Below are 23,138 nucleotides of genomic sequence, written 5' to 3'. Positions count from 1 at the left end.
AAAAACTAGCCGGGCGAGGTGGCGGGCGCCTGTAGTCCCAGCTACTCCGGAGGCTGAGGCAGGAGAATGGCGTAAACCTGGGAGGCGGAGCTTGCAGTGAGCTGAGATCCAGCCACTGCACTCCAGCCTGGGCAACAGAGCAAGACTCCGTCTCAAAAAAAAAAAAAAAAAAAAAGAGATATACCTTGGCCGGGCGCGGTGGCTCACACCTGTAATCCCAGCACTTTGGGAAGCCGAGGTGGGTGGATCACGAGGTCAGGAGTTCGGGACCAGCCTGACCAACATGGTGAAACCCCATCTCTACTGAAAATACAAAAATTAGCCGGGTGTGGTGGTGCACACCTGTAGTCCCAGCTACTCGGGAGGGTGAGGCAGGAGAATCGCTTGAACCCAGGAGGTGGAGGTTGCAGTGAGCAGAGATTGTGCCACTGCACTCCATCCTGGGCGACAGAGTGAGACTCTGTCTCAAACAAACAAACAAACAAACCGAAAAACAAAACAAACAAAAAAAACAAAGATACACCTTCATATCTTTATAGTTGGTAAATTCATAAGTATGGAATATGATTTGTCAACAGCTATAGAATGGAATGAAAATTTGGCAATAATAATGGCTGTCTTTTATTGAATGCCTATGTGCCAAGCATTTTACATACATTTTCATGGAATTTTCGCAAAAACTCTGTAAGGTAGCTATTATCATCCCCATTTACATGCAGATAAACTGAGATTGAGAGGTAACTTGCTGAGGGTCAAACTGCAAGTAAATAGTGGAGTCCTAATTCATGTGCAAGTCTGTCCAACTTTAAATATATGCTTATCCCACTGTGCCACACAGCCTTCCTACACCTGTATTGGAGGTATCCCTGCTCCTGGATGCCAGATAGTGGTTTATACTTTTGCTGTGACTTTATATATATAAAACTATTAAGTATAAGTGCCAATAATGTGTTCCAAGGAAGAGTAGGATGAAATGAGGCTGTAACTGAGGCATTTTGGGATAATTTAGGAAAGAAGAAGACCTCTACATTCCTTGTTTTTCATGAAGTTCCTCATGCCTGCAGTCTCTCTGAATTTTTCCAACCTGTCATAAGAACTAGACTAAATTTTTGTATTATATATGTTAAAGTTAAAAGTCCCTTACACAGCTGTACAACCATTAAGAGATTGTGCCAGTGCTAGCATTTCTTTCTAATCTCAATTTAATGATTATGCTTAGTATATTCTTGTTATTATTATTATTATTATTATTATTTGAGATGGAGTCTCGCTGTGTCGCCCAGGCTGGAGTGCGGTGGTGCAATCTCAGCTCACTGCAGCCTCCACCCACTGAATTCAAACGATTCTCCTGCCTCAACCTTCTGAGTAGCCGGTACTACAGGCGCCTACCACCACACCCAGCTAATTTTTGTATTTTTAGTAGAGACGGGGTTTCACCATGTTGGTCAGGTTGATCTTAAACTCCTGACCTCCAGTGATCCACCTACCTTGGCCCTCCAAAGTGCTGGGATTACAGGCATGAGCCACTGCACCCGGCCAGTGCTCAGTATGTTAAATTTAAACAAGAAAACTTATCTTGTAAATCAAAAGAACAAATGCTAAGGCCTTAACTTTGCCAGATTCAGTTATCCTTTGGAAATGTAACTACTGATAGCTAATAGTAGTAGCTAACATTTATTGAATGCTTATTATTATATGTCAGGCACTATAGCGAATGCTTTATATGAATAAGATAATAGGAGTGGGTTTTAAGCAAGTCTAACTAAATACTTGTCCTCAGAGTAATGTCTTGGAGAGGCTACATGCTTGAAATGTATTTTCTATCTCTTCTTTTCAAACTGCCTTCAGATAAGGAAACTGAGGGTCAGAAAAATAACTTGTTGCCCCTAATTGTGTTACCTCAGTGTGATTACCTGTTTTATTCATCAAGAAGGGTCTGAATTATTTAATCTCTTTATACAAATCATATCCATCTTTAGTCAAGATTTGATACTACTGAGAATATGCAAAAGAACATGTTGCCAGTTCTTGTCTCAATTTGTAAAAGTTGCTTTATACATTTTTCTTTGTGTTTGAAAATATTCATACTGAGAAAAAAGTTGTTCGATTGATACTTTTATTTTTTATTTATTACTGTTATTATTTTTTTCTTGAGACAGAGTCTCGCTCTGTCACCCAGGCTGGAGTGCAGTGGCACAATCTCGGCTCACTGCAACCCCTGCTTCCCAGGTTCAAGCAGTTCTCGTGCCTCAGCCTCTGGAGTAGCTGGGGTTACAGGCATGTGCCACTACACCTGGCTAATTTTTGTATTTTTTTTTTTAGTAGAGTTGGGATTTCACCATGTTCACTAGGCTGGTCCTAAACTCCTGACCTCAAGTGATCTACCACCTAGTCCTTCCAAAGTGCTGGGATTACAGGAGTGAGCCACCGCTCCCAGCCTTGTGGATACTTTTAAAATTGGTAATATCAGCCGAGGGCAGTGGCTCACACCTGTAATCCGAGTACTTTGGGAGGCCAAGGCAAGCGGATCACCTGAGGTCAGGAGTTTGAGACCAGCCTGGCCAACATGGCAAAACCCTATCTCTACTAAAAATACAAAAATTAGCCTGGTGTGGTGGCGGGCGCCTGTAATCCCAGCTACTCGGGAGGCTGAGGCAGGGAGAATTGCTTGAACACGGAGGTGGAGGTTGCAGTGAGCCAAGATTGCGCCATTGCACTCCAGCCTGGGCGACAGGGTGAGATGGTATCTCAAAAAAACAAAACAACAAAACAACAAAAACAAAAAACTGGTAATATCATACTGTTTCTAATAGCATATTGATTCTAGAAAATGTTTAACATATACATTTAAAATTTTTTACTTATTTACTCAATTCAAAGGATTAATGATATTAGTAGCAGTCTTTTTTGCGTGTGCTAAAAAATTTTCTATTTCTTCTTTTACTTTTTGTAGAGACAGGGTCTTGCCATGTTCCCCAGGCTGGTCTTGAACTACTGGTCTCAAGTTAGCCTCCTGCCTCAGGCTTCCAAAGTACTGAGATTACAGGCATGAGCCAACATGCCCGGCCTACTTTTTTTTTTTGAAATGGAATCTCACTCTGTCGCTCAGGCTGGAATGCAGTGGTGCAGTCTCAGCTCACTGCAATCTCTGCCTCCTGGGTTCAGTTGATCCTCCTGGCTCAGCCTCCCACGTAGCTGGGACTATAGGTGCCTGACACCACGCCCAGCTAATTTGTGTATTTTTAGTAGAGACAGGGTTTTACCATGTTGGCCAGGCTGGTCTCGAACTCCTGACGTCAAATGATCCACCTGCCTTGGTCTCCCAAAGTGCTGGGATTACAGGCGTGAACCACTGTGCCTGGCCCTGGCCTGTTTTTAAATTGACATAAAATAATTGTACATATTTGTGGGATATGTAATGATGCTTCAATACATATAATGTATAGTGATAAGATTGGAGTAATTAGCATACTCATCATCTCAAACATTTGTATTGGAAATATTCACTATCATTCCTTCTAGCTATTTGAAACTAAGAATTATTGTTAACTGTAGTCATCCTACAGTGTGTAGAACACTAGAACTGACTCCTCCTGTCTAGCTGTAATTATGTATCCTTTAATCAATCTCTGCCTGTCCTCCTCTTCCCTCTATAAGTCACCAGCCTCTACTAACCTGTTCTACTTTTACTTCTGTGAGATCACGGTTTTAGCTTTCACATATGAGTGAGAACATGCCATGTTTTTTTTTTTTTTTTTTTTTTTTTTTTTTTTTTTTTTTTTTTTGAGACGGAGTCTCGCTCTGTCGCCCAGGCTAGAGTGCTGTGGCCAGATCTCAGCTCACTGCAAGCTCCGCCTCCCGGGTTCACGCCATTCTCCTGCCTCAGCCTCCCGAGTAGCTGGGACTACAGGCGCCCGCCTCGTCGCCCGGCTAGTTTTTTGTATTTTTTAAGTAGAGACAGGGTTTCACCGTATTAGCCAGGATGGTCTCGATCTCCTGACCTCGTGATCCGCCCGTCTCGGCCTCCCAAAGTGCTGGGATTACAGGCTTGAGCCACCGCGCCCGGCCTGAACATGCCATGTTTAACTTTATGCTCCTGGCTTATTTCACTTAAAATAATGTCCTCCAGTTCCATCCATGTTACTGTGAATGACAGGATTTCATTCTTTTTGATGGCTATATGGTATTCCATTATGTATATACACCACATATTCTTCATTCATTCATCTGTTATTGGACACATAGATTGATTCTGCATCTTGCTATTGTGAATAGTGCTGCAGTAAACACAGGGGGTACAGATGTCTCTTTGATATTCTGATTTCCTTTCCTTTGAATAAATGTCAAGTAGTGGGATTGCTGGATATGGTAGTTCTATTTGTAGTTTTTTGAGGAAACTTCATACTGCTTTCCATAGAGGCTGTACTAGTTTACATTCCCACCAACAATGTCTAAGAGTTCTCTTTCTACATCCAGTATTTGTTATTTTTTGTCTTTTGTTAATAGCCATCCTGAGGTGATATAATACTTCATTGTCATTTTGATTTGCATTTCCTTGATGATTAGTGATGTTGAGCATTTCTTTATATATTTGTTGGCCATTTGTATGTCTTCTTTTGACAAATACCTGTTCAGGTCATTTGCCCACTTTTAAATTGGATTGTTTATTTTTCTGTTGAGATGTTTGAGTTTCTTATATATTCTGGATATTAATCCTCTGTGAGATAAATAGTCTACAGATATTTTCTCCCATTCTGTAGGTTGTCTTTCCACTCTGTTGATTGTTTCCTTTGCTGTGCTGTGCAGAAGCTTTTAGCTTGATACAGTCCCATTTGTCTATGTTTGTTTTTGTTGCCTGTGCTTTTTTTTTTTTTTTTTTTTTGACAGGGTCTCACTCTGTTACACAGGCTGGAGTACAGTGGTGTGATCATGGTGCACTGCAGCCTTAACTCCCCAGGCTCAGGCAATCCTCCTGCTTCAGCCTCCCAATTAGCTGAGACTATAGGCATGTACCACCATGCCCAGGTAATTTTTTAAATTTTTTGTAGAGGCAGGGTCTTACCATGGTTCCCAAGCTGGTCTTGAACTCTTGAACTCAAATGATCCTCCTGCCTTGGCCTCCCAAAGTGCTAGAATTACAGGCATGAGCCACCATGCCTGGCCTGTGCTTTTGAGGTCTTGTTCATAAAATCTTCTCAGATGAATGTCCTGAAATGTTTCCACTATATTTTATTTTTTTCATTTGTTTGTTTTTTTGAGACGAGTTTTGCTCTTATCACCCAGGCTGGAGTGCAGTGGCACCATCTCAGCTCACTACAGCCTCCGCCTCCCAGGTTCAAGGGATTCTCCTGCCTCAGCCTCCCAAATAGCTGGGAGTTACAGGTGCCCTCCACCACGTCCAGCTAATTTTTGTATTTTTAGTAGAGACAGGGTTTCCCCATGTTGGTCAGGCTGATCTTGAACTCCTGACCTCAGGTGATCTGCCCACCTTGGCCTCCCAAAGTGCTGGGATTACAGGTGCGAGCCACCGTGCCTGGCCCTCTGCTGTATTTTCTTCTAGTAGTTTTATAGTTTTGGGTCTTACATTTAGGTCTGATTGATTTTGAGTTGGTTTTTGTAAAAGTGAGAGACTGGGGGGTCTATTTCATTCTTTTGCCTGTGGATATCCAGCCTTCCCAGCACCATTTATTGAATAGACTATTCTTTTCCCAGTCAGTGTCATTGGTGCCTTTGTCAAAAATCAGTTGATCATAGATATGTGAATTAATTTCTACGGTTTCTCTTCTGTTTCTGTGTGGTCTATGTGTTTATTTTTGTGTTGGTACTTTGCTGTTTTGGTTACTATAGCTTTATATTATATTTTGAAGTCTGGTAGTATGATGCCTGCAGGTTTATTCCTTTTGCACAGGATTGCTTGGGCTATTCAGGGTCTTTTGTGGTTCCATACAAATTTTAAGATATTTTTTCTATTTCTGGGAAGAATGTCATTGGTATATTGATAGGAATTGCATTGAATCTGTAGATTGCTTTAAGTAGTAGGTATAAAAGCAGTTTTTAAAATAATTATTTTTTATTTTAAGAGACAGGGTCTCGCTTTGTTACCCAGGCTGGAGTGCTGTGGTGTAATCTTGGCTACTTTAAAATTTTTTTTTGTAGAGACAGGGTCTCACTGCATTGTCCAGGATGGTCTCGAACTGCTGGGCTCGAGCAATGCTCCTGCCTCAGCCACCCGAAGTACTAGGATTACAGTTTTGAACCACTGTGCTCAGCCAGTAGCAGTCTTAATTAAAATAAATCTGATGCTAGAGTTTTACTTATCGGAGTCTGTGATTCTCTTGTCATAGTCTTTTCTCATTGTATCTGTGTCTGCATGCTAAAGATTTTCCAGGAAAGGTGGGCATAAGAGCTAGAAATCAGAGTGAGAATTTTGCCATCTAATGATAATGTTTCTGTGTCATACTGTCAATATAATCTAAATTTATACATCTTGACATATTCAGCCTTCTGGTTTGGGATAAAACTGAAAATTTGAAACATTATGAATTGCTTCCTTGGCTAGCCAAATAGACTTTCTAGGTGACTGCAAGTTTACACTCCCAGACTAGCACCCCACTTACTTGTAGATCACATTGCTGGTCACTTCAACTGTCTGTCCTAAATCAGAAAGAAAGAAAAAATGCTTTGGGGCACAATCCTTGTATTTATGCATCTGTATTTTACTCCTTGAAAGAAGCCCTTGAGTTATCATTTAGAGCATGTTGATTCTTTTTTATTATTATTATTATTTTTGGGATGGAGTCTTGCTCTGTTGCTAGGCTAGAGTACAGTGGCACTATTTCGGCTCACTGCAACCTCCACCTCCCAGGTTCAAGTGATTCTCCTGCCTCAGCCTCCTGAGTAACTGGAATTACAGGCATGCACCACCATGCCTGGATAATTTTTTTTTTTCTTTGTATTTTTAGTAGCGGCAGGGTTTCACCATGTTGACCAGGCTGGTCTCAAACTCATGACCTCAGATGATCCACCTGCCTCAGCCTTTCAAAGTGCTGGGATCATAGGTGTGATTTACCGTGCCCAGCCAAGATATTTTTAAAATAAGAAAAGCTCATGAGATCTAGAAATCAGTCCTAGGTCTGATTCCTGGTTCCAACATTAATTTGCTATTTGACCCTGGACAAGTGACTCTGCAAGTCTAAGATTCCTCATCTGTAAAATGTTGATAATTATAACTCCCTCACAGGGATTACTGTGAATATTTAAATAAGACAATGAGCACAACATGAATCTTTGCTTTCGTGGAGCATATAGTCCAGTGGGAGACACAATTAGGAAGTAAACATATAGAATTACAGCTTGTGCTAGATTCTCTGAGGGAGAAAGAACACTGTTCTCTTAAGAAGAGTAATAAAGGAAGGGAGGTGTTAACTTGGATGATCGGAGCTTCTAAGGTGGTGATACTAGACTGAGACCTGAATGACAAGGAGGCAAGTCAGTAATAGAAAGGTGGGCCCCTCGGCACTGCCCAGGAATTCTGGAGTATTTCCCCAGTTAAATAGTGTTCCTAACAGTAGTTTCAGGTGTTCTTTGCTCTTCTCAGACTTTCCACCATTTATCTTGGTAAGAAAATTGAAGCCATCCATCATAAAATTCCCTTAACTCCATGTAAACCACTGCTTCCAATTTTTCTGAGTGGTCTTTTTTTTTTTTTTTTTTTTTAAATAGAGATGGAGTTGCACTATGTTGGCCAGGTTGGTCTTGAACCCCTGGCCTCAAGGAGTCCTCCTGCCTTGGCTTCCCAAAGTGCTAGGATTCTAGGCGTGAACTACTGTACCCAGCCTTTCTTTTTTTTTAATTAAAAAAGTATTTTTTGAGACAAGGTCTCATTCTGTTTCCCAGGCTGGAGTGTAGTGGCATGATCATAGCTCACTGCAGCCTTAAACTCTTGGACTCAAGCAATCCTCCTGCCTCAGCCTCCTGAGTAGCTGAGACCACAGGTGCATGCCACCATCTGACTAATTTTTAAAAATTTATAATAGAGATGATGTCTTTCTGTGTTGTGCAGGCTGGTCTTGAACCCCTGGGCTCAAAACAGTCCTCCCACCTCAGCCTCCCAATTACAGGAATGAGCCACCACACTCAGTTTGTTTTTTTTTTTTAACCCACAGTCAGGGTCTTACTCTGTCCCTCAAGGTGGAGTGCCATCATAGCTCGCTATAATCTCAGACTCCTGGGCTCGAGCGATCCTTCCACCTCAGCCTCCTGAGTAGCTATGCAGGTATGCACTACCATGCCTGACCAATTAAAATTTTTTGTTGTTGGGATGGAGTCTTGCAATGTTGCCCAGGCTGGTCTCAAACTCCTGGCCTCTTGTCTCATCCTCCTAGAGTACTGGGATTATAAGCATGAGCCACTGTGCCTGCTCATTATTTCTTTAAGTAGTTTTTCAACCCCACTCTCTTTCTCCTGTCCTTGAGATATTCCAGTGATGCAAATATAGCTTTAGGTTTTTGGTTTCGGTTTTTTTCCCATTCTGTTCTTGTTATTTAAATTAAGTAATTTATATTGTTTTATCTTCTAGTTCACTGATCTTTTTTCTCTGCTCTCTATTTTACTGTTGACCCCAAGCATTATTATATTTTTCACTTCTAAAATTTTTTTTTTTTTTTTTGAGATGGAGTCTCGCTCTGTGGCCCAGACTGGAGTGCAGTGGCGCAATCTCGGCTCACTGCAATGCTCACCTCCCAGGTTCAAGTCGTTCTTTTGCCTCAGCCTCCCAAGCAGCTGGGACTACAGGCATGTGCCACCATGCCCAGCTAATTTTTTGTATTTTTAGTAGAGACGGGGTTTCACTGTGTTAGCCAGGATGGTCTCGATCTCCTTACCTTGTGATCTGCGCACCTCAGCCTCCCAAAGTGCTGGGATTACAGGTGTGAGCCACTGCGCCCAGCCCACTTCTAAAATTTCTATTTGATTCTTCTTTATATCTTCTCTTGCCTTGCTGAGGTTTTCTGTTATTCATTTTTTTCTTCTTTTCTTTTCTTTTTTTTTAATTAAAAAAAGTATTTTTTGAGACAAGGTCTCATTCTGTTTCCCAGGCTGGAGTGTAGTGGCATGATCATAGCTCACTGCAGCCTTAAACTCTTGGACTCAAGCAATCCTCCTGCCTCAGCCTCCTGAGTAGCTGAGACCACAGGTGCATGCCACCATCTGACTAATTTTTAAAAATTTATAATAGAGATGATGTCTTTCTGTGTTGTGCAGGCTGGTCTTGAACCCCTGGGCTCAAAACAGTCCTCCCACCTCAGCCTCCCAATTACAGGAATGAGCCACCACACTCAGTTTGTTTTTTTTTTTTAACCCACAGTCAGGGTCTTACTCTGTCCCTCAAGGTGGAGTGCCATCATAGCTCGCTATAATCTCAGACTCCTGGGCTCGAGCGATCCTTCCACCTCAGCCTCCTGAGTAGCTATGCAGGTATGCACTACCATGCCTGACCAATTAAAATTTTTTGTTGTTGGGATGGAGTCTTGCAATGTTGCCCAGGCTGGTCTCAAACTCCTGGCCTCTTGTCTCATCCTCCTAGAGTACTGGGATTATAAGCATGAGCCACTGTGCCTGCTCATTATTTCTTTAAGTAGTTTTTCAACCCCACTCTCTTTCTCCTGTCCTTGAGATATTCCAGTGATGCAAATATAGCTTTAGGTTTTTGGTTTCGGTTTTTTTCCCATTCTGTTCTTGTTATTTAAATTAAGTAATTTATATTGTTTTATCTTCTAGTTCACTGATCTTTTTTCTCTGCTCTCTATTTTACTGTTGACCCCAAGCATTATTATATTTTTCACTTCTAAAATTTTTTTTTTTTTTTTGAGATGGAGTCTCGCTCTGTGGCCCAGACTGGAGTGCAGTGGCGCAATCTCGGCTCACTGCACGCTCCGCCTCCTGGGTTCACACCATTCTCCTGCCTCAGCCTCCCGAGTAGCTGGTACTACAGGCGCCCGCCACCACGCCCGGCTAATTTTTTGTATTTTTAGTAGAGACGGGGTTTCACTGTGTTAGCCAGGATGGTCTCGATCTCCTTACCTTGTGATCTGCGCACCTCAGCCTCCCAAAGTGCTGGGATTACAGGTGTGAGCCACTGCGCCCAGCCCACTTCTAAAATTTCTATTTGATTCTTCTTTATATCTTCTCTTGCCTTGCTGAGGTTTTCTGTTATTCATTTTTTTCTTCTTTTCTTTTCTTTTTTTTTTTTTTTTTTTTTTGAGATGGAGAATCTTGCTCTGTCGCCCAGGCTGGAGTGCAGTGGCACGATCTCGGCTCACTGCAATGCTCACCTCCCAGGTTCAAGTCGTTCTTTTGCCTCAGCCTCCCAAGCAGCTGGGACTACAGGCATGTGCCACCATGCCCAGCTAATTTTTGTATTTTTAGTAGAGATGAGGTTTCACCATGTTGGTCAGGCTGGTCTCGAACTCCTGACCTCATGGTCCGCCTGTCTTGGCCTCCCAGAGTGCCACTGCGCCTGGCCTGTTACTCATTTTTTTCAAGCATTTTTGTTTACTTTTGAAAATTTAATTGCATTTTATTATGGCTCCCTTAAAATCGTTGTTAAATAATTTTAACATTTCTGTTACCTTACTGTTGGCATATATTGATTATCTCTTTTTCAGTTTGAAGTCTTACTGGTTCTTAGTATGATTCAGAGTAATTTTTTGTTGAAACCAGGACATTTTAGGTGATATGAGACTTTTCTGTTTTAGTTGGAATCTCTGATGTCACTCCAGCAGTGGAAGGCAGGAGCACTGCTTTGTTACTGCCAGATTGGGGTTAATGTTCTTTTTAAAAAATTTAACAGGCCGGGCGCAGTGGCTCAAGCCTGTAATCCTAGGATTTTGGGAGGCCGAGGTGGGTTGATCACAAGGTCAGGAGATTGAGACCATCCTGGCTAACTCGGTGAAACCCCATCTCTACTAAAAATACAAAAAATTAGCCGGGCGTGGTGGCAGGCGCCTGTAGTCCCAGCTACTTGGGAGGCTGAGGCAGGAGAATGGTGTGAACCCGGGAGGCGGAGCTTGCAAGAGCCAAGATTGGGCCACTGCACTCCAGCCTGGGGGACAGAGCGAGACTCCGTCTCAAAAAAAAAAAAAAAAAAAAAAATTGGCCGGGCGCGGTGACTCAAGCTTGTAATCGCAGCACTTTGGGAGGCCAAGACGGGCGGATCACGAGGTCAGGAGATCGAGACCATCCTGGCTAACACTGTGAAACCACGTCTCTACTAAAAATACAAAAAACTAGCCGGGCGAGGTGGCGGGCGCCTGTAGTCCCAGCTACTTGGGAGGCTGAGGCAGGAGAATGGCGTGAACCCGGGAGGCGGAGCTTGCAGTGAGCTGAGATCCGGCCACTGCACTCCACTCCAGCCCTGGCGACAGAGCAAGACTCCGTCTCAAAAAAAAAAAAAAAAAATTTTTTTTGGCCTGGCATGGTGGCTCACGCTTGTAATCCCAGCACTTTGGGAGGCCGAGGCAGGCAGATCACGAGGTCAGGAGATCGAGACCATCCTGGTTAACATGGCGAAATCCCGTCTCTACTAAAAATACAAAAAATTAGCTGGGCGTGGTGGTGTGTGCCTGTAGTCCCAGCTACTCGGGAGGCTGAGGCAGGAGAATGGGGTAAACCCGGGAGGCGGAGCTTGCAGTGGGCTGAGATCGGGCCACTGTACTCCAGCTTGGGCGACAGAGCTAGACTCCATCTCAAAAAAATAAAAAATTAGTTTATTTTATGTTATTTTATTTTATGTTTTTATTTTGTTATTTTACTTTGTTATGTTTTATTTTATGTTATTTTGTTATTGTATGTTATTTTATTTTGTTTTTTTGTTGTGTTTTTTGTTATTTTATTTTGTTATTTTGTTATGTTATTGTATGTTATTTTATGTTTTATGTTATGTTATTGTATTTTATATTTTGTTGTTATGTTATGTTACTTTTTTAAATTTAATTTTATTTTTTATTTTATTATTTATTTATTTATTTTTTTTTTGAGATGGAGTCTCGCTCTGTCGCCCAGGCTGGAGTGCAGTGGCCCGATCTTGGCTCACTGCAAGCTCCGCCTCCCGGGTTTACGGCGTTCTCCTGCCTCAGCCTCCCGTGTAGCTGGGACTATAGGTGCCTGCCACCTCGCCCGGCTAGTTTTTTTTTTGTATTTTTAGTAGAGACGGGGTTTCACAGTGTTAGCCAGGATGGTCTCGATCTCCTGACCTCGTGATCCGCCCATCTCCGCCTCCCAAAGTGCTGGGATTACAGGCTTGAGCCACCGCGCCCGGCCTATGTTACGTTATGTTATGTTTGAGATGGAGATTTTTGTTGCCCAGGCTGGAGTGCAATGGTGCGATCTGGGCTCATCGCAACCTCCGCCTCCAGGTTCATGCCATTCTCCTGCCTCAGCCCCCATAGTAGCTGGGATTACAGGTGTGCACCACCATGCCCGACTAATTTTTTGTTTGAGACGGAGTCTTGCTCTGTCACCAGGCTGGAGTGCAGTAGCACGATCTCAGCTCACTGCAACCTCCGTCTCCTGGGATCAAGTGATTCCCCTGCCTCAGCCTCCCAAGTAGCTGGGATTACAAGGTATGCACCACCAGGCCTGGCTAATGTTTTGTGTTTTACTAGAGAGTGTTTCACCATGTTGGCCGAGATGGTCTCGATCTCCTGACCTCGTGATGTTCCCCCCTCAGCTTCCCAAAGTGCTGGGATTATAGGCATGAGCCACCATGCCCAGCCAGATTAGGGTTAATGTTCTTTCTGGGCCGGGCACAGTGGCTCATGCCTGTAATCCCAGCACCTTGGGAGGCCAAGGGGGGTGGATCACAAGGTCAGGAGATTGAGACCATCCTGGCCAACATGGTGAAACCCGGTGTCTACTAAAAATACAAAAATTAGCTGGGCGTGGTTGTGGGCACCTGTAATCCCAGCTACTCAGGAGGCAGGAGAATCATCTGAACTCAGGGGGTGGAGGTTGCAGTGAGCCCAGATCAGTGCCATTGCTCTCCAGCCTGGGTCACAGGGCAAGACTCTGTCTCAAAAAAAAAAAAAAAAAGTTATTTCTGGTTCCCCACTTAGCTTCTCTTGACACCCAAGGTGCAAGGCTATGCAGAGGTTGGATTTCTGACTCTCCACTAGGACTCTACTGATTACTTCCCTAGCTGAAAGGGGTATGGGTATGTCATTTCTGCTTCCCAGTTGGCCTCTACTGACACCATGTTGGGAGGAGGTGGCCTCATTAATGTTGGGCAGTTGTGGAAGTCCTGACTTCCCACTAGACTTCCTATAGAGAACTTCATCACTGCTTGCTTCACAGATGGTATCTACTGACATCATGATGTGAGATAGTTCTTACTATATAGTTCTTACTACCCAGCAGGAGTAAAAGTCCTTGGTCTCTACTCAGACTTCTGTAACACCTCCCCTGTGGGCAGATTGGGGGAAGTAATTATAGCCTTGCAGGGGTAGAAATCTAGGCCCCTATTGGCATTTGCTGGCATGGGTGGGGCCGCAGTTTTTTCTGTCGTGTTTGGCTGAAGTAGAGCAGTTACTATCTACTAGCTGTTTGCTGTCTTACTGGTTGCTCCTTTCCTGGTACATTGGCTAGAGTGAGTAGATTTTGGGGGAGCTTTTTTGTCTGTGCCCATTGACATTTCCAGGCTGCTGGCTCCTTCAACTTTAGATCTGGGATATATGACCAGAAAAAAACCAGGAACTTTACTGCGTTATTCCATGGGTCCCAAGGTCCCTAGCTGATCTGCTTTCATCTCTTCACCATTCAGAGTGATCTAGCTCCAGCTCACCTTCAGCCTCATTTCTTCTCTCCCATTTGCATGCTTATATCCCCAGAAATGCACTGCATCTTATGACTCTAGTTGTTTATGTTCAAGCAATATAGAAAGAACTACTTGCCATTTCCTAACCCTGTGATATGCTTTCACATCTTTAAGACTTTGCTTATGTTGTATATTCTTTTTTTAATATACCTAACCTTCTTTCTCTCTCTCTTTTTTTTTTTTTTTTTTTTTTTTTTTTTTTTTTTTTTTGAGATGAAGTCTCACTCTGTCGCCCAGGCTGGAGTGCAGTGGCACAATCTCGGCTCACTGCAGCCTCCACCTCCCAAGTTCATAGTGATTCTCTGCCTCAGCCTCCCAAGTAGCTGGTATTACAGGCGTGCACCACCACATCCGTTTAATTTTTGCATTTTTAGTAGAAATGAGGTTTTGCCATGTTGGCTAGACTGGTCTTAAATTCCTGGCCTCATGTGATCCATCCGCATCGGCCTCCTAAAATGCTGGGATTACAGGCATGAGCCACTGCACCTGGCCTCCTAACCTTCTTTCTCTATCTTTGAATTCTTCCAGCATCTTCAAAGGCCTTACTCAAAGATCACCTCTCCCATCAAATCTTTTCCAGATCTCCATTCATGATAGTTTACTTCCTTTTCTTTGTTTTTGTGGTACTTATACTTGACATTGGTATACCAAATATCTCATTTTGTTATGGCTGTTTGTGTCTTTTTTACTGCATGGGATTATGAATCCTTTGATTATAGGGGCATATCTTGTTTTTCTTTGTATCTACAACATTTAGGATACTTGACATATAGTAATTGTTTAATAAACTGTTTGCTGAATGGACCCCACCATGAACTTTACTCCCCTGAAATAGAGTTCAGGTAATTTGAAAGGCTGTCTCTAGAACCACAGTGTTTAATAGAAATATAATTTTAAATTTACCGGTGGCCACATACAAAAATAAAAATAAAAAGAAACAAGTGAAACTAGTTTTAATTATTTTTATTTAACCCAATATATTAAAAAATGATCATTTCAACCTGTAGTCAATATAAAAAATTGAGATACTTTACATTATTTTGTTGTATTAAATCGTCACAATCTGGTGTATATTTTATACTTGTAGCTGACCTCACGTTGTACCACCTGCTTTTCAAGTGCTCTCCAGCTATGTGTAGCTAGTGACTATGTATTGGACAGCGCAGCTCTAAAATATAATGAAGTTCTTAATATGTAATTAGGTATTTTTGTCCACTTGGGCAGGTTTTGCAAAGGCCTTTCTTGATTTTAACTGTGTAACTGTAATTAAGTCTGCAAAATTCATTAGAGAGTAGTGCTCCCTTTTAAACATACCTCAGTTCTAATTTAAGGATGACTGGCTGGCAGCCTAGCTACATTTTGAGTATGGGCCAGCTAAAGTGCCATCTTAGAGTTCCTCTCTTGACTTCAGGCTATTTATTTACCTGCCCTCAATTGCTCGTTCACCCCAGACTGTTCTTAGACTACCTTTTTTTGGCATGATTGTTACTTCTTTCACAGTCAATGTTGTTTAGTTGATATGTGATATTGTTGATGTGGCTCCAAAGTATCATATGCTTGTGACACTGTGGTAGACAGGTATATCTCGAAAGCACTTCGAGGAGGTTACTGGGTCGACTTCATTTACATTCATCTGCCAGGGAGGGGCTATAACTACTAGTTTTTTGTTGTTGTTGTTGTTGTTGTTTTTTTAAGAGACAGGGTCTTACTCTGTCACCCAGGCTGGAGTACAGTGATGCAATCACAACTCACTATAACCACGAACTCCTGGGCTCAAGTGATCCTTCCATCTCAGCCTTCCTAGTAGCTGGGACTATAGGCATGCACCACTATGCCCAACTCGTTTTCAGTTATTTTGTAGAGATGGGGTCTCGCTATGTTTCCCAGGCCTAGATCACTTTAATAAGGTTTGAGATATGGCTAGTGGTTTATTAATGAATTACAAGGCATTAAGTGCATGCTAAATATATTATATGTATATATATTTGTGTGTATAATAATATGTTAAGGGAATTTTAAGGATAGGCTAGAAATGTATTGGTAACAAATCAAATACCTTAACACAAGATTTATACCTCACTTGTGGTACATAACTCTGCAAGTCCATAGAGAATTCTGCTTCATGGTTACCCTAGGGTCCAAACTGATGGAGGGTTCCTCCTCATAAAACTATGCTCTCTAGAACGTGAAGGCTCCTCATTTGTCATAGCAGGAAAAGACAGCATGGAAAATCATACACTGGCTCTCAGGTGCTTCAGCATACAGTCCATTGGCCAGAACTAGGCACATGGCTCCAGCTAACTCCAGGGATGGGCTGGGAAATGTAGTTGTCTGTTTGGTAAGATAAGAACCAGATGTTAGTGGATATCAGTAATGTCTGCCACTGTCCTGATTCTGTCACTTGCTGGCCCTGTGATCTTGGAAAGCCACTCTCTGAGCCCCAGTTTACTCATCTACAGGTTGTAAACAATAATATTCTCACCTAAATGAATTGTGATTATGAGACAAGATACTGTTATATGGGAGCACTTTGGAAATGTAAAGTGTGATGGAATTTTAGCTATTCTTTGTTTTGTTTTGTTTTGTTTTAATTTTTTTTTTGAGATGGAGTCTCGCTATGTCGCCCAGGCTGGAGTGCACTGGCGCCATCTCGGCTCACTACAAGCTCCGCCTCCCGGGTTCACGCCATTCTCCTGCCTCAGCCTCCCCAGTAGCTGGGAATACAGGCCCCCGCCACCACGCCCAGCTAATTTTTTGTATTTTTTTTTCAGTAGAGACGGGGGTTTCACTGTGTTAGCCAGGATGGTCTCGATCTCCTGACCTTCTGATCCGCCCGCCTCGGCCTCCCAAAGTGCTGGGATTACAGGCGTGAGCCACCGCGTCCAGCCTTTTTTTTTTTTTTTTTAATTTTTTTTTTTTGATTTTAGCTATTCTTTAGCTGTTTTTTGAAGTTAAAGTGCTGCTTGTTTTTCCACAGGTCTACTGAATGATGGAACTGTGGGTATTTTTAGGGGCAACCAGATGCGCTTAAAGCGAGCCTGCATTCGCAAAGCAAAGATTTCTGCTGTTGCTTTCCGGAAAGCCTTCTGCCATCACAAGTTAGTGGAACTTGATGCCACAGGTGTGAATGCTGATATCACGATTACAGACATTATCAGTGGGCTTGGCAGTAACAAATGGATCCAGCAGAATCTCCAGTGCCTGGTGCTGAATTCATTAACTCTCTCCCTCGAGGATCCTTACGAACGGTGCTTCAGCCGGCTTTCTGGCCTTCGAGCTTTAAGCATCACCAATGTTCTCTTTTACAATGAAGACCTGGCTGAAGTTGCCTCGTTGCCAAGATTAGAGAGCTTGGATATTTCTAACACCTCGATCACAGACATCACTGCTCTACTGGCCTGCAAAGACCGACTCAAGTCTCTAACCATGCACCACTTGAAATGTTTAAAAATGACAACCACCCAGATACTGGATGTAGTTCGGGAACTCAAACATCTGAATCATCTTGATATCTCAGATGATAAACAGTTTACATCAGACATAGCTCTTCGCTTACTGGAACAAAAAGACATCCTACCCAACCTTGTTTCTCTGGATGTTTCTGGGAGAAAGCACGTGACAGATAAAGCTGTTGAAGCCTTTATACAACAACGTCCAAGCATGCAGTTTGTAGGTTTGCTGGCTACTGATGCTGGTTACTCTGAATTCCTCACAGGCGAAGGACATTTGAAGGTTAGACTTTAAAAATGTGTTATTTTGTCGGGCTGACCAATATCTTAGTTGCATAAGACTCTGTTAAAGATGAATGTCTATAATATATGGAACATGTTCATGAAACAGGGCCTCATATAGTTGAAAGGCTTAGAGTCCTAATTAAAATTTCAGCTTCATGACCCAGAACAAGCTATGATGTCACTTCGAGTTTTTATTTCCTTATTTGTAGAATACATGGTATTCTTACCTTGCAGAATTCTGAAGATTAATGATAATCTATGTAAAGTGCAAGTCACATAGTAGGTCCTGGATAAACATTAGGTTGTCTTATGGTGATAATGTTTAGATATTTTGAACCATTTACATACAGTTTTTTTTTTGTTTTTTTGTCTTTTGAGATAGAGTCTTGCTCTGTCACTGAGGGTGGAGTGCAGTGGTGCGATCTCAGCTCACTGCAAACTCTGCCTCCCAGGTTCACACCATTCTCCTGCCTCAGCCCCCTGAGTAGCTGGGACTACAGGTGCCTGCCACCACACCCGGCTAATTTTTTGTATTTTTAGTAGAGACAGGGTTTCACAGTGTTAGCCAGGATGGTCTTGATCTCCTGACCTCATGATCTGCCCGCCTTGGCCTCCCAAAGTGCTGGGATTACAGGCGTGAGTCACTGCACCCAGCTACATATACTATTTTTAATGGATAACTTCGGAGAAGCTAGGGACACCCCTTGTTGAATTGACCTCACCTAGTGGGAGATCAAGTATTCTAAGGAGATCTCTACTGTAGAAATGGTAGAATTTTGCTTTTCCTAAGATTTCTCATGCCTAATGGTTTAAATTTAGTTTAACAAACATCAGTTGGATTTGATAGAGCTTGGGATTCAAAAATGAAAATGAGGCTGAGTGTGGTGGCTCACACCTGTAATCCCAACACTTTGGAGGTGGACAGGTCACTTGAGGTCAGGAGTTCGAGACCAGCTTGGCCAACATGGTGAAACCCCCATCTCTACTAAAAATACAAAAATTAGCCAGGCATGGGCCGGGCGCGGTGGCTCAAGCCTGTAATCCCAGCACTTTGGGAGGCCGAGATGGGCGGATCACAAGGTCAGGAGTTCGAGACCATCCTGGCGAACACGGTGAAACCCCGTCTCTACTAAAAAAAAAAAAATACAAAAAACCTAGCCGGGCGAGGTGGCTGGCGCCTGCAGTCCCAGCTACTCGGGAGGCTGAGGCAGGAGAATGGTGTAAACCCGGGAGGCGGAGCTTGCAGTGAGCTGAGATCTGGCCACTGCACTCCAGCCCGGGCGACAGAGCAAGACTCCGTCTCAAAAAAAAAAAAAAAAAAAAAAAAATAGCCAGGCATGGTGGCATGTGCCTATAGTCCCAGCTACTCGGGAGCCTGAGGCAGGAGAATCTCTTGAACCCAGGAGGCAGAAGTTGCAGAGAGCCAAGATTTCGCCACTGCACTCAAGCCTGGGTGATAGAGTGAGACTCCATCTCAAAAAAAAAAAGGAAAAAAGAAAATGATACAGGATCTGCCTCCGAGTAGCTTAACCTAATGGGAGTGGTGATTATATTATTACAAATACATTTTTATATTTATACCTATTTACTTATATACTTTTATAGATATATGCTTTAAACCATAAATTTTTTCTTTTTTTTTTTTTTGGAGATGGAATCTCGCTCTGTCACCCAGGCTGGAGTGCAATGGCATGATCTTGGCTCACTGCAACCTCCGCCTCCCAGGTTCAAGTGATTCTCCTGCCTCAGCCTCCCAAGTAGCTGGGATTACAGGTGCACACTGCCACACCCGGCTAAGTTTTTGTATTTTAGTAGAGACAGGGTTTCACCATGTTGCCAAGGCTAGTCTCGAACTCCTGAGCTCAGGCAGTTCACCTGCTTTGGCCTTCCAAAGTGCTAGGTTTATAGTCATGAGCCACCACTCCCAGCCTGGTTTCTCTGATAAATTGATGAATGAGTGGAGATCTTAAGGGTGAGTAGCTCAGTAGATAGTATTCCCAGCAGACAAAATAATATGTGCAAAGACTGTATTAGGAAGAGAGGTAAGACCCAGGCATCAGTATTTTTTAAAGCTTCAAGATGACTGCAGTGTCCAGCCAAACTCATGAATCACTGTTTTAAAATAACTTTTTTTTTTTTTCAGAGGCAGGGTTTCGCCCTGTTACCCAGGCTGGAGTACAGTGGCATGAACAAACTCATGCAGCCACTACCTCCTGGGCTCGAGTGGATCCTCCTGGCTTAGCCTCCTGAGTAGCTGGGACCACAAGCAAGTGCTGCCATAACTGGCTGCTTTTTTTTTTTTTTTGACATGGAGTCTTGCTCTGTCACTCAGGTTGGAGTGCAGTGGCACAATCTCGGCTCACAGCAACCTCCACCTCCTGGGTTTCAGCGAATTTCCTGCCTCAGCCTCCTGAGTGGCTGGGATTACAGGTGCCTGCTACCATGTCCAGCTGATTTTTGTATTTTTGGTAGAGATGGGGTTTCACCATTTTAGCCGGGCTGGTCTTGAACTTCTGACCTAGGTGATCTACCTGCTTCAGCCTCCCAAAGTGCTGGGATTACAGGCATGAGCCACCACGCCTGGCCTATTTTTTTTTTTTTTTTTTAGTGTTTTTGTAAAGATGGGTTCTCGCTCAGTGATCCTCCCACCTTGGCCTCCCACTTTTGGGATTACAGGTGTAAGACCCTGAGCCTAGCCTGGCTTTCTTACCATAGAATTTCCAGCTCTGTCATCAGTATTTCTGCACTCGATTTTCTCTTCTCACTATTTCCCTGCTCAGTTTTCTCATCTGTCACCATCAGTTTCCTGTCACCATCACCTTCCATTTCTCCACAACTAGAATTCTTACATTTGTTGGCCACCTAATCCACTTGGATTATCTCCCAAGCTGTGGCTCCCAACTCATGAGAACATCGAAAATCTGCTAAACCCAATGTTAGTTCTTAGTCTTCATTGTATTTGACCCAAAGTAAAATGGTATTTGACACAGTTGATCTTTCCCTCTTCCCTGAGATACCTATTTAAAAAAACAAAAACAAGCCGGGCGCGGTGACTCAAGCCTGTAATCCCAGCACTTTGGGAGGCTGAGACGGGCGGATCACGAGGTCAGGAGATTGAGACCATCCTGGCTAACACGGTGAAACCCTGTCTCTACTAAAAAAAAAATACAAAAAACTAGCCGGGCATGGTGACGGGCGCCTGTAGTCCCAGCTACTCGGGAGGCTGAGGCAGGAGAATAGAGGGAACCCGGGAGGCGGAGCTTGCAGTGAGCTGAGATCTGGCCACTGCACTCCAGCCTGGGCGACAGAGCGAGACTCTGTCTCAAAATGAATAAATAAATAAACAAACAAACAAAAACAAAAAAAAACAACTTAGCTTCCAGGATATCATACTTGCTTGTTTTTTTTTCCTACTTGTCTTGCTACTGAGCCTCAATTTCCTTTGTTGGTTCTTCCTCATCTTCCAGGCCTCTGACTGTTGGAGTGTTCTGTACCTCAGTCCTTAAATCTATATGCCGTGACTCCTAAATTTGTGTCTTAACTTAGATCTCTCCCTTGAAGTCAGACTGCTGTATTGAAAAACTGCAGTAATCAACATGTAGTGAAAGTACATAATTGTTTTTTGGCAGGTGTAGTGGCTCATGCCTTTAATCCTAGCACTTTGAGAGACCGAGGTGGGAGGATTGCTTGAGCTCAGGAGTTTGAGACCAGCCTGAGCAACATAATGAGACCCCATCTGACACCTGTAACCCCAGCACTTTGGGAGGCCGAGGCAGGCGGAGCACCTGAGATCAGGAGTTGGAGACCAACCTGACCAACATGGAGAAACCCAGTCTCTACTAAAAATCCAAAAAAAATTAGCTGGGCGTGGTGGTGCATGCCTGTAATCCCAGCTACTTGGGAAGCTGAGGCAAGAGAATCTCTTGAACCCAGGAGGTGGAGGTTGTGGTGAGCTGAGATCATGCCATTGATTTCCTGCCTGAACAACAAGAGCAAAACTCTGTCTAAAAAAAAAAAAAAAAAATAGGCCGGGCGCGGTGGCTCAAGCCTGTAATCCCAGCACTTTGGGAGGCCGAGACGGGCGGATCACGAGGTCAGGAGATCGAGACCATCCTGGCGAACACTGCGAAACCCCGTCTCTACTAAAAATACAAAAAAACCTAGCCGGGCGAGGTGGCGGGCGTCTGTAGTCCCAGCTACTCGGGAGCTGAGGCAGGAGAATGGCGTGAACCCAGGAGGTGGAGCTTGCAGTGAGCTGAGATCCGGCCACTGCACTCCAGCCCCGGCGACAGAGCAAGACTCCGTCTCAAAAAAAAAAAAAAAAAAAAAATAATACATATATATATATATATATATATACAATAAAATTGGCTCAGAGCACGCCTATAATCCCAGCACTTTGGGAGGCCAAGGCGTGCGGATCACTTGAGGCCAAGAGTTGGAGAAACCCCGCCTCTACTAAAAATACAAAAAATTTAGCCAGGCGTGGTGGCAGATGCCTGTTGTCCCAGCTACTTAGGAGGCTGAGGCAGGAGAATCATTTGAACCTGGGAAGTGGAGGTTGCAGTGAGCCGAGATTGTGCCACTGCACTCCACCCTGGACAATAGAGAGAGACTGTGTCTCAAAAAAAAAAAAAAAAAATTGACTTAGTGTTTTTAACATTCTTCCGGTAACAAAAGTTCTTTAATTTTATATTCAAGGTAACTTGAGAATATATTTCATTTAAGAGATTTATAAAGTTGTTGGAACCAACCAAATGTGGTAAAGGAAGATTAAAGTCTGATTTAGATTATTTTATATCTCCCTCTTACAGTTTTTTCTCATTTCACATTTCAGTGTTTTTTTCTGAATTTATAAGAAAAAGTTCTGGGTGATTCAATGAACTAAACACTTTGAAAAATTTTATTAAATACCCATTTGTATATGTGAATATGTAGTCCAAACCAGTTTGTTTAGTAAGTATGTTATACATGAATACACAGTTTAAAAAGCATTTAAGGCCGGGCGCGGTGGCTCAAGCCTGTAATCCCAGCACTTTGGGAGGCCGAGACGGGCGGATCACGAGGTCAGGAGATCGAGACCATCCTGGCTAACACGGTGAAACCCCGTCTCTACTAAAAAAATACAAAAACTAGCCGGGCGAGGTGGCGGGCGCCTGTAGTCCCAGCTACTCAGGAGGCTGAGGCAGGAGAATGGCGTAAACCCGGGAGGCGGAGCTTGCAGTGAGCTGAGATCCGGCCACTGCACTCCAGCCCTGGCGACAGAGCGAGACTCCGCCTCAAAAAAAAAAAAAAAAAAAAAGCATTTAAAGAAGTAAAGTAATGGAGGCCGGGTGTGGTGGCTCATGCCTGTAATCCCATAACTTTGGGCGGCCAAGGTCAGCTGATCACTTGAGGTCAGGAGTTCGAGAGCAGCCTGGCCAACGTGGCGAAATCCCATCTCTACTAAAAGTATAAAAATTAACCAGACGTGGTGGCAGGCGTCTGTAATCCCAGTTACTCGGGAGGCTGAGGCATGACAATTGCTTGAACCC

At 43.3% G+C, this 23,138-nt stretch overlaps 1 protein-coding gene across 2 annotated transcripts in view; it reads left to right on the top strand.

Moving 5' to 3' along the window:
- ZYG11B (zyg-11 family member B, cell cycle regulator) overlaps positions 1-23,138 on the top strand; it is a 106,302-nt gene that overhangs the window by 32,378 nt on the left and 50,786 nt on the right. For both annotated transcript variants that reach the window (XM_033226345.1, XM_033226347.1), the window contains exon 3: positions 16,848-17,602. In XM_033226345.1, the coding sequence (XP_033082236.1) occupies positions 16,848-17,602 (755 nt within the window). The remainder of the gene's footprint in view (positions 1-16,847; positions 17,603-23,138) is intronic.

This window comes from Trachypithecus francoisi, unplaced genomic scaffold (assembly GCF_009764315.1).
Source record: "Trachypithecus francoisi isolate TF-2019V2 unplaced genomic scaffold, Tfra_2.0 Lachesis_group12, whole genome shotgun sequence".
NCBI classification, from domain to species: Eukaryota; Metazoa; Chordata; class Mammalia; order Primates; family Cercopithecidae; genus Trachypithecus; species Trachypithecus francoisi.
This window is presented reverse-complemented; position numbering and strand designations above follow the sequence as displayed.